Here is a 13,571-nt window from a genome sequence, read left to right on the forward strand (position 1 = left end):
CCCACGCCGCGCCCCGCCCGGCGCCCCACGCCGCGCCCCACCCCGCGCCCCGCGCTGCACCTGCCGTCAGCCGCCTATCAGTATCATGGGCCTGTTGTTCTTGGCGCGCGCCAGATTCTGCATGCCTACAACACATCAGCGCCGTTGTTCACGAATTAATCGGTAACTCTCGTTTAACGCGTCTTAAGAGCTAAATCCGTAAGGTGCAATATACTAGTGCAATAGGAAATAAATTTATGTTAAATTTGGCAATGATGAGATGTTCGGCCAGGCCCATGTCACGAAATAAGCAGTAATATAGCTTAGCCATAAATTGTCATTCAGAGTTCACAATAAAACAGAAATAGCTTTATACATTAGGGAGGATTAGCATGATAAGCATCTGTTAATGCAAGGATGATTGGTGACTTAGTATAATGAACAGTTTGGTTCTAGTGATTTTAAATTATCAACTCAATATGACGGGATAGAAAATAAAAAAACCATGCGGGAGTGAACAATGCAGTGTGCGTAAATATGAGTGTAAATAAAAAGTACAAATGGTAGTAAACTATAACCTACACCTAGTGTGGCACGCCCGGCTCCGCCCGGGTAATTATTTATCACAATTGAAATAATAATAACTATCCTATCTTTCGAGTCGAATCAAACTGCACATAGTGTGCAACTTTGATTAAAATCGTAGAGTAGTTTAAGAGTCCATCGCGGACGAGCGACGTGACACGTTATTTAGATATATTAAGAGTAAGTCGTTCAATGACAAATCGTCAAAACAAACAAACAGATGTAGGTATGACATGAAGGAGGGTGGTATAGTTGTTGGGTCGGCGCGGGGCGGCGCGGGCACGCACCGGCGTGCGCGGGCAGCTTGCGGCGCAGCGCGGCGCGCACCAGCGCCGCCAGCTCGGCGTCGGGCGCGCCGGCGCGCGCCGCGTCGCGCAGCGACACCTCGGCGCCGCCGAACAGGCACACCTGCGCACACACACACACCCGCCGCCTTCTCCAGTGTTTCGACACGACGACATCAATTTATAGTAGAATGCGTCCCCCTCGTCTTTATTATATGCTCTTTCTTTTGCAAAGGATCTATATTCCACTATAAATTTATTGTGTTTAAAAACCTATTTGTATACTCGTGTTTCTCTCTTAATTCACTATAATAATCATTCATATGGACCGATCTACATTATACACGCCCGATTCACAATAATTCGATATTTTAACTGATCGCTAAACCACGCTATATTACGCTTAAATATATATACTACCAGCACATCCAACAAAGCTGATCTGCCTTACTCTTATCATTTAGGGGTATGAAAATAGATGTCGACCGATTCTCAGACCCACCCGATATGCACACAAAATTTCCTGAGAATCGGCCCAATCGTTTCGGAGGAGGAACGTAACTAACATTGTGACACGAGAATTTTATATATCGCCCGGGTTGTCATTCATCGTAATTGAAATAATGTAAGCCATCCTATCTTTTAAGTTGAATCAGACTTCACATGTGCAAATTAAAATGAATTTATTAAATCTGTAGTAGAGTAGGAGTCTGCTACTGACAAATAACATGACAAGTTAATTAAAGAATCGTGCATTAGATTTAATGCAATCGTTCTTGACAGTCAATGGGAAAAGAAATCGGCGCGTTCAATGTAGGTACTCGTATATGCTGAGTGTAGAGTGTAGAGTGTAGAGCAGGATTCGCTCGTGTGTGCGGGGCAGCTCACTTTGAGGTTTCCGTCCGCGGTGAGGCGCAGGCGGTTGCAGGAGGAGCAGAAGGGCTGCGTCATCGACGAGATGAACCCCACGCTGCCCGCGTACCCGTCCGCCTTCCACACCTAGCGGTCCCGGGCGGTTATACAGTGTCTACATTATTCATTGCTATAATAAAACTCGGAAGATATCTTGTACGAATGTTATACAAATAATACCAACTGAAAAACACGATCTTATCAGATAAAAACAGGATTATGAATTTTTTTTTAATGGTAAAAAATATGATAATATCAATGTAAATTTAAGAAATTCGACGTATCGGAACTTAAACACTCGGAAACTACCCAAATAGGAAATATAATTAAAGTAACATTTAAACGACTAGTGTCATGATTATGCATTTCTTATAGACTTGGGTAATAGGATACTTTATATCCCGATTAAATGCTCCCTTGGAAAAAACTGGAATCTTGATCAGGGACGAGCATCTAGTATAATATATAACAAAAATGCTGTTGCGTGCTCGATGCGTTTTATACTAGTTTATCCATATATGCAATATTTTTTATCATATTTACGTAATAGATACGACGCACTTGCAATAAAAGATACAAGTGAAGCTCAGATAAACGTGTCCACACTTATCTCGATGAAATGCCAATCAACCTGCCATTGTTTTTTTTTTTTTTTTATTCGGTTCACAAAATGGAATTGACACAAATAGAACTGAAAAACGTATTGAAAAATTGTTGAATGCTCTGATGCAATAATTGCATTTTGCAATTCCTCGAGTTCAAATTTATTTCCTCTCATTAATTATTTCACTAATCTGAACTTTAATCACAATAATAATAATATATACTGTAGGAGAAAGGCATAATTACATAGCGCGTCGTATGCTAAAGCATTAATCGTCGCTCATTGAAATGTGCTAAGCCACTTTTTACTCGGCCATGATTTTAGTGGATCTTCCTGACTCTCCCCGTGATATATAAATTATATAGCTAGCTGTTGCGCTCCCTTCACATAAATATCCAACGCGCTCAGACAAACAAACAAACTAAATTTTCGATTTTGTTTTATTGGTATAGATGAGTACTGTATTATTTATACACGAGGTTCAAGCGTGAAAACCGTTTTTAGTTTGAATCATAAATGGTGTCAGCATACAGCTAATCATCGGCTTGTTTTTCATCAATAAAGAAATCGGAATCATTCGCCGCCGTCGGCATTCGAAATCATTGTCATTGTTATCCGTAAGCTTAATCCAATGTTATTGTTCTAAATGTGTCGGCGTTACTGAGACGCGGACTTCAGAAGGTGCGTGCGCGACGTGTGCGGGGGGGCAGAGGGCGCGGGCGCGTAGGGCGCAGGGGGCGGGGCGCGGGGCGCAGGGCGCAGGGCGCGGGGCGACTCACGGTGGCGGTGCGGCAGGGCGCGGGCGGCGCGGGGCGCAGCGTGGGGAGCGCGGCGCGGGCCGCCGCCAGCGCGGCCGCGCCCGACACCAGCCGCGAGTCGTCCCACCGGTTGCCCGTGAACGGCATGAACTCGATGAACCTACCGGACACACGCGATGTTAATAAATATTCAAATATTAGGGAAACGAAATGTTCATGGCACAATTTTGCCCATGAAGTATAATGGCGCAGTAGCAGAGTATACTGAATTGTACATAGTTTGTAATAGCACAGTCACACAGTAGTTAAACGAAGACTTTTAGACGGATACCTCGTGCGGGGGCAAGGGGCGGAAGGAACGAGTTGAGCTATACGCCCCACGTTGTTAGCTCAGGACACTATTCAGGGGCTGCCCCGGGCAATAGTATTAGGTTATTATAATTTGTACATATTTTCAATGTTTCGCATTAACCGTAAACAAATAAGGCGGTCCACTTCTGCAAAATTTGATAGAGCGCCTTTGAGTGAATGGGTCTCCATCGATATTTCATTAATTTGACAATTATCACAAGACTACGAAAATTTATTTTAGTAGCATATTTTAAAATTTTAAACTCTTCATTATTTAATAGGTTTTATATTATGTTAAGTTGTTGCGAATTTATACTGCTAAGTGCAATAGAAGTATATGGATATAACAGGGTTTATAAGCTGTTAATTAAATAAGTACCTGACTTCCACATTTCGGTGTTTGGTAAACTCAACGAAGTCACACACCTCGTCATCATTGAAACCTTCAACGAATTATAGCGTATACATATAAGGTAATTCATAGAAATAAGTTTAATTCAAATGAAAAATATATTTAATCTGTTTCATATGCTCGCTTACCTTTCATTAGGACCGTATTTACTTTTACGGGGCTGAATCCGAGCTGAAGCGCTAGATCGATACAAGCTAAAACTTTTTGTAGGCCCTGCAAATAAAATTTCAATCAATTTATTACTTTACATAAATTTGGAACACGTTAATACTGTGTTAGCGACAACGACGAATCCACTATACACAAAAATAACATCGCTCTAGGAGATCAGCATAAAGTTTTATCTAAGTACACTTCGCGTCCTGTTTAAAAATGATGAACGTGCGTTTAGTCGTAGGTAGAATTTTTAATGTCTGTCATTTTTATGAAATTTCGTTATGAAAACGCTCATATTGCGGGCGTTCCTTTAGTGTAAACGGCGCATCTTCCCCCACCACAAGGCCCATCGCCCTTGTAACTTATATGTTGGTATTTCGAGTGGTCAGTAAGCGAGCGAGTAGCCGGGCGGGCGGGCGCGGGAGGACGCGGGGCGCGGGAGGGCGCGGGGCGCGGGAGGGTGCGGCTCACCGGGCGGCGCGCCATGCGCTCGTAGCGGTCGGCGCGCAGCGAGTCGAGCGACACGTTGAGCGCGGAGAGGCCGGCGCGCTGCAGCGCGGGCAGCCGCCGCGTCAGCGCCACGCCGTTCGACGTCATTGCCACCGTCGAGATGCCGTCCACGCTCGACAGCTCCTCTGCAAATTCACACTCACGACGTGACAAGCTGAACGTGGTCCCACATATTTTATTTATTTGTATTCACGTGTACGTGTCGCAGTAGGTATAGTCATAGAGTGTGGATTAGCATCAATTATGATTATTATATAACAGCAACTGGTATAGGCTTCATTTAAATTTGAATAACATATTTAATGGCAGGAAATTAAATGCATTAGATCTAAATAATTTGAAATTCAATAGAGTTGGGTACGCCACATAAATATCATTACAAATGTATGTTGAAGTGATAACAATAAACCCAAAAAATACATATAGAGTGGGTAACTTTGTAATGCAGTATCTATAACATTAGCTTTATTTTTAAATAATTTTTAATTTTAGTTTACGCACCCAATCACTATTTACCTACTCACTCCAAGCATAAGTCCATTGTCTTTTGTTGTCTGTTTTGCTATTTATTATTATATCCATATGTAATATTCAAATAGGTCTGATAATAGCGCTTCTGAAGGAAGTCTAGTTGAATGAATAGATGTTTGAGTTTGAGTTTGAAATTACATCTCCTCCACGTTACCTGTCTCGCTCAGCTCTTCAGCCGCGCGTGTTTGGTCCTGTTCACATACTACGTCCACGCTTGAAGTTATTTTTTACTACATAAATCATAGTATTAGATCATGTGCAACAACTTTATATCATACGTACAAATGATATGATATATTATACGATACGATGTATTCACAAAAACATAATATGAAGTTACACAGTCTGAATCTAGCCTAAATAATTTGAAAGCCTGCATTGTAGTTGTATACTGACTGATACAACTACAATGCAAGCATAGTAACGTACGTATAATGTCGGCGAGGTCTTGTCGCACGGTGGGCTCGCCGCCCGTGAGGCGCAGCTTGGTGACGCCGAGCGCCGCGAACACGCGCACGAGCCGCGCCAGCTCCGCGCGGCTCAGCAGCGCCGCGCGCGCGCTCAGCGGCACGCCCTCGGCCGGCATGCAGTACTGACCTGCGGCCCGTCACTCCACACGTCACCCAAATACTCATAAACCGACCAATCATGTAATATTTTAAAGATCACAATCGATTAATAATAATAGGTACTTTTTTTTGTGGTGAATCTCGATATTAGCCTGAAGGGCCACTACATCTTAGCACGCACGCATGAGTGAACTGATGGTTCACCCTAATATGCACATGCTCAAGGGATTCCCCATTTGACGGGGAACAGTGACGGGATCACGAACATCGGCTTGGGTTGTCGCATGAATGGAGGGGACCGGAATGGCTGTACTCGGTCGGGCGCTCACCTGGGTGGGCGTGGAAACGCGTTATGCTGAAGTGTATATAAAGGAAACAGGCAGCTCATAACCGCCCGGATGTGGGGATGGAAGGTTATAGATGCATCCAGATGCCTACGAATTTTGTGTGCTTTTGCCATGGGATGATTTTGACCGAAGATTTTGACATTGTCATTGACTCTGAGATGAGGATGTGCAAGACAGTGGGTGAGTGGGCCCCGCATGAAGAGCACGGCAGCACTTTTGTCGGGGATCACTGATAAACTCCATATGCAGAACCATCTGCCTAGGGCGTAGGTCGCAGATTGTAAGAGAGGAACTATGTTTTTAGGGGAAGGACACAACACATAGAGTGCCTACAAATAGGTCCATTTAGCACTCTAATATACACTACAAATTACATACTTTGTACATTTTTTTTTTTCATCTTACTATTTTATACATCTCACTCAAGCCACATTGTTGCTTGCTTTATTGTAGACTATAAACATAAAATTGTGTCATCAGTATTGATAATGTTATCTAATAATTTATGAAGTAAAGGTTATGACCTCTGTAGCACCAAATTATACCACTTAACTTACAATTATCTCAAGCCTTCAAAATAGTAAAGTAGGTTAGAATTATTAACTTAATAAGAATTGGATTTCTGTCCAGTAATAACTTCAGACAATCACTTTAGACAGTCAATTGATGAAAACATAATGCTTGAAAATTTTACCTAAAACTTGACAATTGACAGTTGAAATGTGAAATCTTAATTTGAATTTACAGCAAATTAACCAGTTCTATATTACACTGTTATTTTACTTAATACATAATGTTAACACTGGTTACATACAACTGGTTTTAATGACTGTAAGAAGTTGAATAATCAATCCAGTTTTTGTTCCCTTTCATAAATAAATGAAAAACTAAATTTCTATTCTATTTCTTTTTATTCTACATCAAACTGGTGATATAAGCGACAGATTTGTTTACTTACAGCGGAGGTTGCATCGCTCTGTCAGTGATATCCTTAAGTAATCATGCCGCCGACCATGAAGATCCATTAGAGGGGCTTCAACACTGCTTTTACTTTCAACTTCTACATTCTATAATAATAGTGCAAAATTCATGTATTGCTGCTTATACAGTATCTATATATGAAATAAATCTCAATTTGAAAATACATACGTCACTCAAAAATCTTTTGTATTGGAATGCGACAGAGTTTCTCCTTAGATGCGTTCTTGTGTTTATTCGGACAGAGTAGAGCGGCAAAAAAAACTGTGTTTGCTTCAATAAATTCATGTTTAAGTCTTCTTTTAATAACAAGATCAAACTTAGTTTTGATATAGCTTTTATCTCCTGAAACTTTCAATCGATCAAAATATAACTATATATTTAAAAATGATAAACATATTATCGCAGGTTTAATTGCGGTCTGTTGTGGAATTTGTAGAACTAAAACAGGTAATAAACTCAATTGCTGAAACATTAATATCTCTTTTCATTGATTCGATACCTCACACTATGAACCGTAATTAAACAGCCACGAAATAGTATATATTATTCTTAAACTTGCTGGTTTGATCGAAAGTCGAAATTTGAAACGTCCAAATTATGACATTGTCATAACAAAGTACAAACAGCTGTGAACTGAAAGTGAAATGACAGATCATGGCCCCCAAGTAAACTAACAGATTGCTAGCCTATAGTAGTAACTGTTTAATGGAAAATTAAAGTTTGTTTGTTTGGATCTTTGTCCGTCAATCACGCTCAAACTACAAAACAGATTTTGAAGAAATTTGGTATATACTTTTTAACCTGATAAAATGCTCTCTTAGGATAAAACAAGAATTAAGAGTCACTAAATCATTTTGCAAATGTCCACACAGTTACTGTATACTGATTAGGTTTTCCATTGTGGCTGTAACAGAGTAAATGGGATGGACCGCATGAACAGAAGCTACAATAAAACATGACTACCGAAATTTACCGATTAGCCATTTAGCTATTAGATTATTAGATACCCTATTTAGCTAAAATTTTGCGTCTTTGTCTAATCAGTAGTGTCGCACAGTCACTCTGTCACTTTATTTCCAAAATACCTAGCATCTTTAAAGTCAGGAAACAAAATCGCAACTGCTTACACCTGGATGCGTAGAGACTTAGTTAATAATATTGGCGGGCAATTACTAATTGGCACCTTATGATAAATGAATTCTCCTACTTATGAATTTAATTCAATATTTAATTTTGATTGTCTACATTATTCCTAAACTTATTTGCAGTGGGATCCTAGACTATGATATCCGACAATATTTTGTGATGTGAAAAATGATTTATCACAACATTAGGTATAGGTTAGTGGCAACCCTACCAAAAGTATTTCTATAGATTCTCATTCGCATCTATCCAAAACGTATCGTTTCTATTAATCCCTTACTACGTTTCGATGGCATCTATCGCATACTTATTGGCCCCTTTATCGTTTCTCTCACCTCAAAAATTACAAAATTGTATACCTGCAAAAATTTTGATTAACTTCATGTCAATTCAAACGTTGCCATATTAAAACTAAATGTTGCCAGGAAACACAAAAAAACACTAAACAGTACAATACACACATAGGTTTATGACAATCGTCGGAAGGTACATGGGATAAAAAACTTTCCTGGGGTTTTGTGTTTTTGTTTACTAATTTTTTTTCACCCATTTTACCCAGTATATATCATCTATGCATTTTATCGTACCTATTGTAAATAACTTCTGTTGTGTGACTAAAAACGTTTGTCAATTATTGTCAAATTGTCAGAAATGACATTTATGATTGGAGTTAATTTGTTTACAATTACAAAATCTCATTTTTCTATTTTATTTTAACATTAAAACTTTGAAGAGAAAAATAAAAACTTACCTGTTTTAATTTTAAGGTCTATCAAATGTATTATAACATCATTGTCTTATTTAAATGTTATTTATAGAAAAGAATTGTTATAAATTACTACTATGGCGCTTTTTCCGGCATATTCCGATACTGAAGGGTTAAAAGATGGACCAAACGCTTTAGTTGATTTACCAGGTATAAAATATTTATAAAAATTCGGATTTTTGTTAAGTACTCCATGTATTCTATAGACGTCCGGCAATCGCTAAGAGGGGGCTAAAAGTGGAGCGGAAGTAGGTGGGGTGGGGGTGTAGGGTAAAACCATAATAGTGTAAAATTATTACTTCACATTTTTATAGAATAATACTGTACCTGTTACTTTCACAATGGTGGTGGCTGGTAAGTGGGTTGCGAGGTGGAGAGGGAATACTCCTTTAAATGTTCTGTTTCAATAATGAACAGCTTTTGAATTATAATTATTTTTGTAAATTAAAAAAAAAAACTTTTTTAAATCTAAAATAAAGTCCTGGACATCTATAGCCAACCCAACTAATGCAATATGCGTTGTGTTCTTTCAAAATATTTAAATCAATAAGTAACATATGTTTGGAACGCTAGTTACGGAGGCCATGGAAGTACAGTTGCTGGCAAGTGATTCTGAAGAAGAAAAAACAACATCTGTAAAAAGAAGGCATGAATCAACTACTAATACTAGTGATTTGTCTTCTTGTGACTTTTATATTGATTGCAAGCTGGATCGAGGCAACCTACGTGTCTCCACACTTTACTATCCAGGCAGGCCTCAGTGAGTTAGTGATCCATTATCTTTTTTTAATATACACATAAATTTAATCTTAATAACAATTTTATTATTCAAGGTATAGTTATGTTAATGCACTAAGTGTTGGAGTAAAGAAAGTATGCAAAGATAAAGGAAGTGGATGGCGCCGTTATTATTTAAAGCACTTACAAGATGAGGCTGATAGCACTCAGGTTGTGGAGAGGCAGACTGCATACCGCAAGCTGCTCACTGAGTCACCACAGGACCAGATGCTCTGGGAGGCTTACATTGATTTCCAGGTATATAATCAAGATATTGATAAACTAATTGTTTTTGTTGTAAATAAAAATATTTCATAATTCTTTCTTGTTTTGATTCTAAATATGTGAGAACATTTATTGAAGGTATGTTGCTAGAAAAATTTATACCTGTATACACACATATTTCTTACAGGAAATGTGTGTAGGTGTGGACTCAGCTTTAGACACTGCCCGTGAAGCCTTAGCACAATTGCCTAATTCAACTCGATTGAGAGACAGGCTGTTTGTGTTAATGAAAGCTGCATTGCCTCACAGACAGTACCTCGAAGGGCTTAGAGACATGCTCGTCAAAGGTTAGTTAAATTTGTATTTTAATGTTTTTCGACCACTGATGTCATCTGTTAGCTAATATAAATGGAAAATATTGTGCTTTTGTTGTGTTGTGTATGAAATTCAATATAAATCAGTGAGATTGAAATAAATGGATATTTTCAAAGAATTGATATAAATGGGCGTTTAGCAAAATAAGAATGGTATTACAGAGAAGTGCATGAGTGTGCGCACGGAGGTGTGGGCGCAGCTGGTGCGCGCGTCGGGTGCGGGCGGGGAGGGCGGCGCGGGGGCGGGGGCGGGCGACGCCGCGCTCGCCGCCGCGCTGGCCGACACGCGCCACTACGCGCCCGCCTACCCGCGCCTGCTGCACGCCTTTGGTGACTTGCTCTATTGTTCAACCTTTTGTTATATTTTATATGTATGAGAAGATGAATATTATGCTCCGTCCAAAATGAACAAAGAATCATACTATAACACTAATACATATAATAAATGTGAATGTTTGTTTGTTTGGATGTTTGTCTGTCAATCACGCTGAAACTACTGAATGGATTTTGATGAAATTTGGTATAGAGACAGGGTATGAGCTGTGAGGTTAAAGACTCTAAATCCATCTAATTAATTTTTAAAGACATCCAATAACACCTTGAAGAAAATGGTCAAGGTGGCTCTTGTCAGTGCGGTGGTTTTCTCGATTGACGCACAAGACGCAAAAAATAATTTGCTTACCATTATCTTAGGGTCTATATCTAAAAGACGCGCACATTGCATAACAATAATTCTTTAAAAAATATGTCATATAAAGAAGTTTCATGTTTATTATATGTAAGTGAAATCTATAATGTGATAATGGTCTAATGGAGAAATGTACTACCTTATGTTAAAGAGCACTAAATTTACTTATTTATTTAAGATCATGTAATTGAATAAATGTTTATGCTTATGAATGTAATAAAATCCTATTATTATATTATTCTTAAGAGTGGGTGAGATTATTATGTTGAAGCAGGGTATAGCAGCCATGTTATAAGCAACATTATGCAACCTAATTATATCTTCACATTCCGCTATTCCATTCTGTCCAAACATTTATCTAACACGAGATGTTAATTTTCTAATCGACATAAATATGATCGCCTCCGCGTGAGCAGAGAACCGAGAGGCCCTCAGTTCGATTACTCATGGGTATGCACAAAAAATGTCCATGTCCATAAAGAAAATCGATCAGTTGAACAGATATACATCACCTGCCTCATACCCCATTCAGGGTCACGGGCCTTCCCGTTTTTAATATATGCTTATTATATGCATATTGTAATAAATTAACAATGGTATAAAAATGTAAAGCCATAACAGAGTAAATAAAACAAATTGAGATAAGAATAAGAGTGCAATAGAAATAAAATTTTTACATGAGGTCAGATTTAGAGTTTCAATTTTTGTTTGGCAGAAGTTACATGTGAAAATGATTGACTACTCCATTTAAAAGGTTAGCCAGGAAACATGGGAATGTTTAGAAGAGCTGAATCGTTGACGGTCATCGGGTTGTGTAGCAAAATAATTATTTATCAATTTATAACAAAAATTTTGCAAAACCGTGCAGTAATCTGGTTAGAAAGACGAGATCTGAAAATAAAATTATAAATTCAGTTGTGATGACCCTGAATCGGTTTGTCAGCCAAATAGTAAATTAAAATATGAGTATGTCGCGTCAGGTGCGTACCTGCGTGCGGCGGGGCTGTGGGAGCGGCTGGTGCTGGCGATCGAGCTGCTGGTGGCCATGAACTTCCCCTCGCCCTCCTTCCCCCCCGCACCTCCCGCGCCGCCCGCCGCGCTCCGCGCCGAGGAGCGCCTGCAGGAGCTGGAGGATAAGGTGCGAACTTCATTGTTTAGGTGTCGGATCGATAGCCGGTACTGACTTTTTATAAGAGATTGCTTTTGTTTTTTTTTTGCGTAAATGTTTAATTTTTGTGGCAATCGCTATCTTCTATTGAAAAGGTTCACAACGCTTCGTGATAAATATGAAATGCAATGACGCGTTCTGAACGTAAATAAGTTTAAGAACACGCAAAGCTAAGTGTAGGATGACATTTGCAAATTTCTTTCTTTTTTTACTTTTTCATTACATGAGGGCATTCATGTAGTGTACGAGCGTTTGCACACAAGTAAGCTAGTCGGTCGGTGTCCGCAGGCGGTGCGCAGCGGGCTGCCGAGCGGCGCCGTGTGGGTGCGCGTGGAGCGCGCGCGCGCCGCGGCGCACTGGCGGCCGGCCCGCGCGCCCGCCGCCGACCCGCAGCGCGCGCCGCTGCCGCACGACGTGGCCGAACTGCTGCGCCCGCTGGCCGCGCCGCAACTCGCGCCGCGCCTGCTGCTGCTGGCCAAGGTGCCGCTGCTGCCCGGCACCGACTGGGCGCGGCGCCTGGCGGCCGAGCCGGACGCGGACGGCGGCGAGGCGCTGCTGCCGCTGCTGCTGGCGGCGCGCCGCCTGCCGCCCGCGCACCCCGCGCACCCCGCGCCCGCCGCCACCGCGCGCCTGCTGGCGCTGCTCACCGACCCGCCGCACTACTTCGGCGACGACACCGGTGCGCCCAAACATTAACACATTCATATTGCGTCGTGCGGCCGGCTCACGTGTATCGGCTCATGCGCTCATTGTGGAAACTGGAAATCTGCGATCGATAACACCACTAGATAACGAGTCACATACAATATCAAAGCTAAAGTTGTCCGCGGTATTAAACACTATCCCTTGTACATTCGATTCTTACAAAAACTAATTACGACCATAACACCTAGTAATTAAGTCACAAATTCTAAAAATAAAAATATTATGTGTAAAAATATAATGTGTATTATACTATATAAAGCTACACACCCACTGACTGACTGACATCGCTTTTCTCGGAAACCGGCCGGAGAGTGGAGATAATTTTGACATGAACGTATAGAGGAGCCGCAATCGACCCGCGGAAAAATATAGAGAACTCGCGTCGCTCGAAGACCAGCTCGACGCCCGGCGGCCCGCGGAAACGGTGGCTCGCGGAGGGGTGGTGTTCGAACAAAAAATGCTCTAGACCATCGGCGATCACCAGGCGCGTCGAAAAAATGGCCGATTTCGCGAAAAAAAGATGGCCGCCATACTTTGCCAAAATCGCCATTTATGAATCCTTACGTCTCAAATTCAGCACACGAGCTCTCCGCGAGCCGGCCAATCGATCGGCACCCCGTTCGTGGCGATCCGGGCCCTCGTTTAGGACTTTCATACTACGCAAAATTCAACGGCCCGCCTAAACGGCGCACTGTAGGCGGGGGGTGTCGGAACAAAAAATGCTCACCGACCAGGGACGCTACCAG

General features: G+C 41.1%; 2 protein-coding genes across 2 annotated transcripts in view; one reads left to right on the forward strand and one right to left on the reverse strand.

Moving 5' to 3' along the window:
• LOC119834107 (GTP 3',8-cyclase, mitochondrial) overlaps positions 1 to 7,585 on the reverse strand; it is an 8,950-nt gene extending 1,365 nt beyond the window's left edge. The window contains exons 1-9 of the mRNA XM_038358394.1: positions 7,148 to 7,585; positions 6,957 to 7,065; positions 5,512 to 5,679; positions 4,513 to 4,676; positions 4,014 to 4,098; positions 3,853 to 3,916; positions 3,144 to 3,282; positions 1,737 to 1,847; positions 852 to 972 (exon numbers count right to left, since the gene is read on the reverse strand). Coding sequence (XP_038214322.1) covers positions 852 to 972; positions 1,737 to 1,847; positions 3,144 to 3,282; positions 3,853 to 3,916; positions 4,014 to 4,098; positions 4,513 to 4,676; positions 5,512 to 5,679; positions 6,957 to 7,065; positions 7,148 to 7,264 — 1,078 coding nt within the window. The 5' untranslated portion in view covers positions 7,265 to 7,585. The remainder of the gene's footprint in view (positions 1 to 851; positions 973 to 1,736; positions 1,848 to 3,143; positions 3,283 to 3,852; positions 3,917 to 4,013; positions 4,099 to 4,512; positions 4,677 to 5,511; positions 5,680 to 6,956; positions 7,066 to 7,147) is intronic.
• Positions 7,586 to 8,836: 1,251 nt separating this feature from the next.
• Positions 8,837 to 13,571, forward strand: part of LOC119834108 — a 13,277-nt gene continuing 8,542 nt past the window's right edge. Inside the window, exons 1-7 of the mRNA XM_038358395.1 lie at positions 8,837 to 9,038; positions 9,462 to 9,648; positions 9,722 to 9,923; positions 10,078 to 10,237; positions 10,427 to 10,594; positions 11,933 to 12,090; positions 12,409 to 12,799. Coding sequence (XP_038214323.1) covers positions 8,966 to 9,038; positions 9,462 to 9,648; positions 9,722 to 9,923; positions 10,078 to 10,237; positions 10,427 to 10,594; positions 11,933 to 12,090; positions 12,409 to 12,799 — 1,339 coding nt within the window. The 5' untranslated portion in view covers positions 8,837 to 8,965. The remainder of the gene's footprint in view (positions 9,039 to 9,461; positions 9,649 to 9,721; positions 9,924 to 10,077; positions 10,238 to 10,426; positions 10,595 to 11,932; positions 12,091 to 12,408; positions 12,800 to 13,571) is intronic.

Source organism: Zerene cesonia, chromosome 18 (genome assembly GCF_012273895.1).
Source record: "Zerene cesonia ecotype Mississippi chromosome 18, Zerene_cesonia_1.1, whole genome shotgun sequence".
NCBI lineage: Eukaryota > Metazoa > Arthropoda > Insecta > Lepidoptera > Pieridae > Zerene > Zerene cesonia.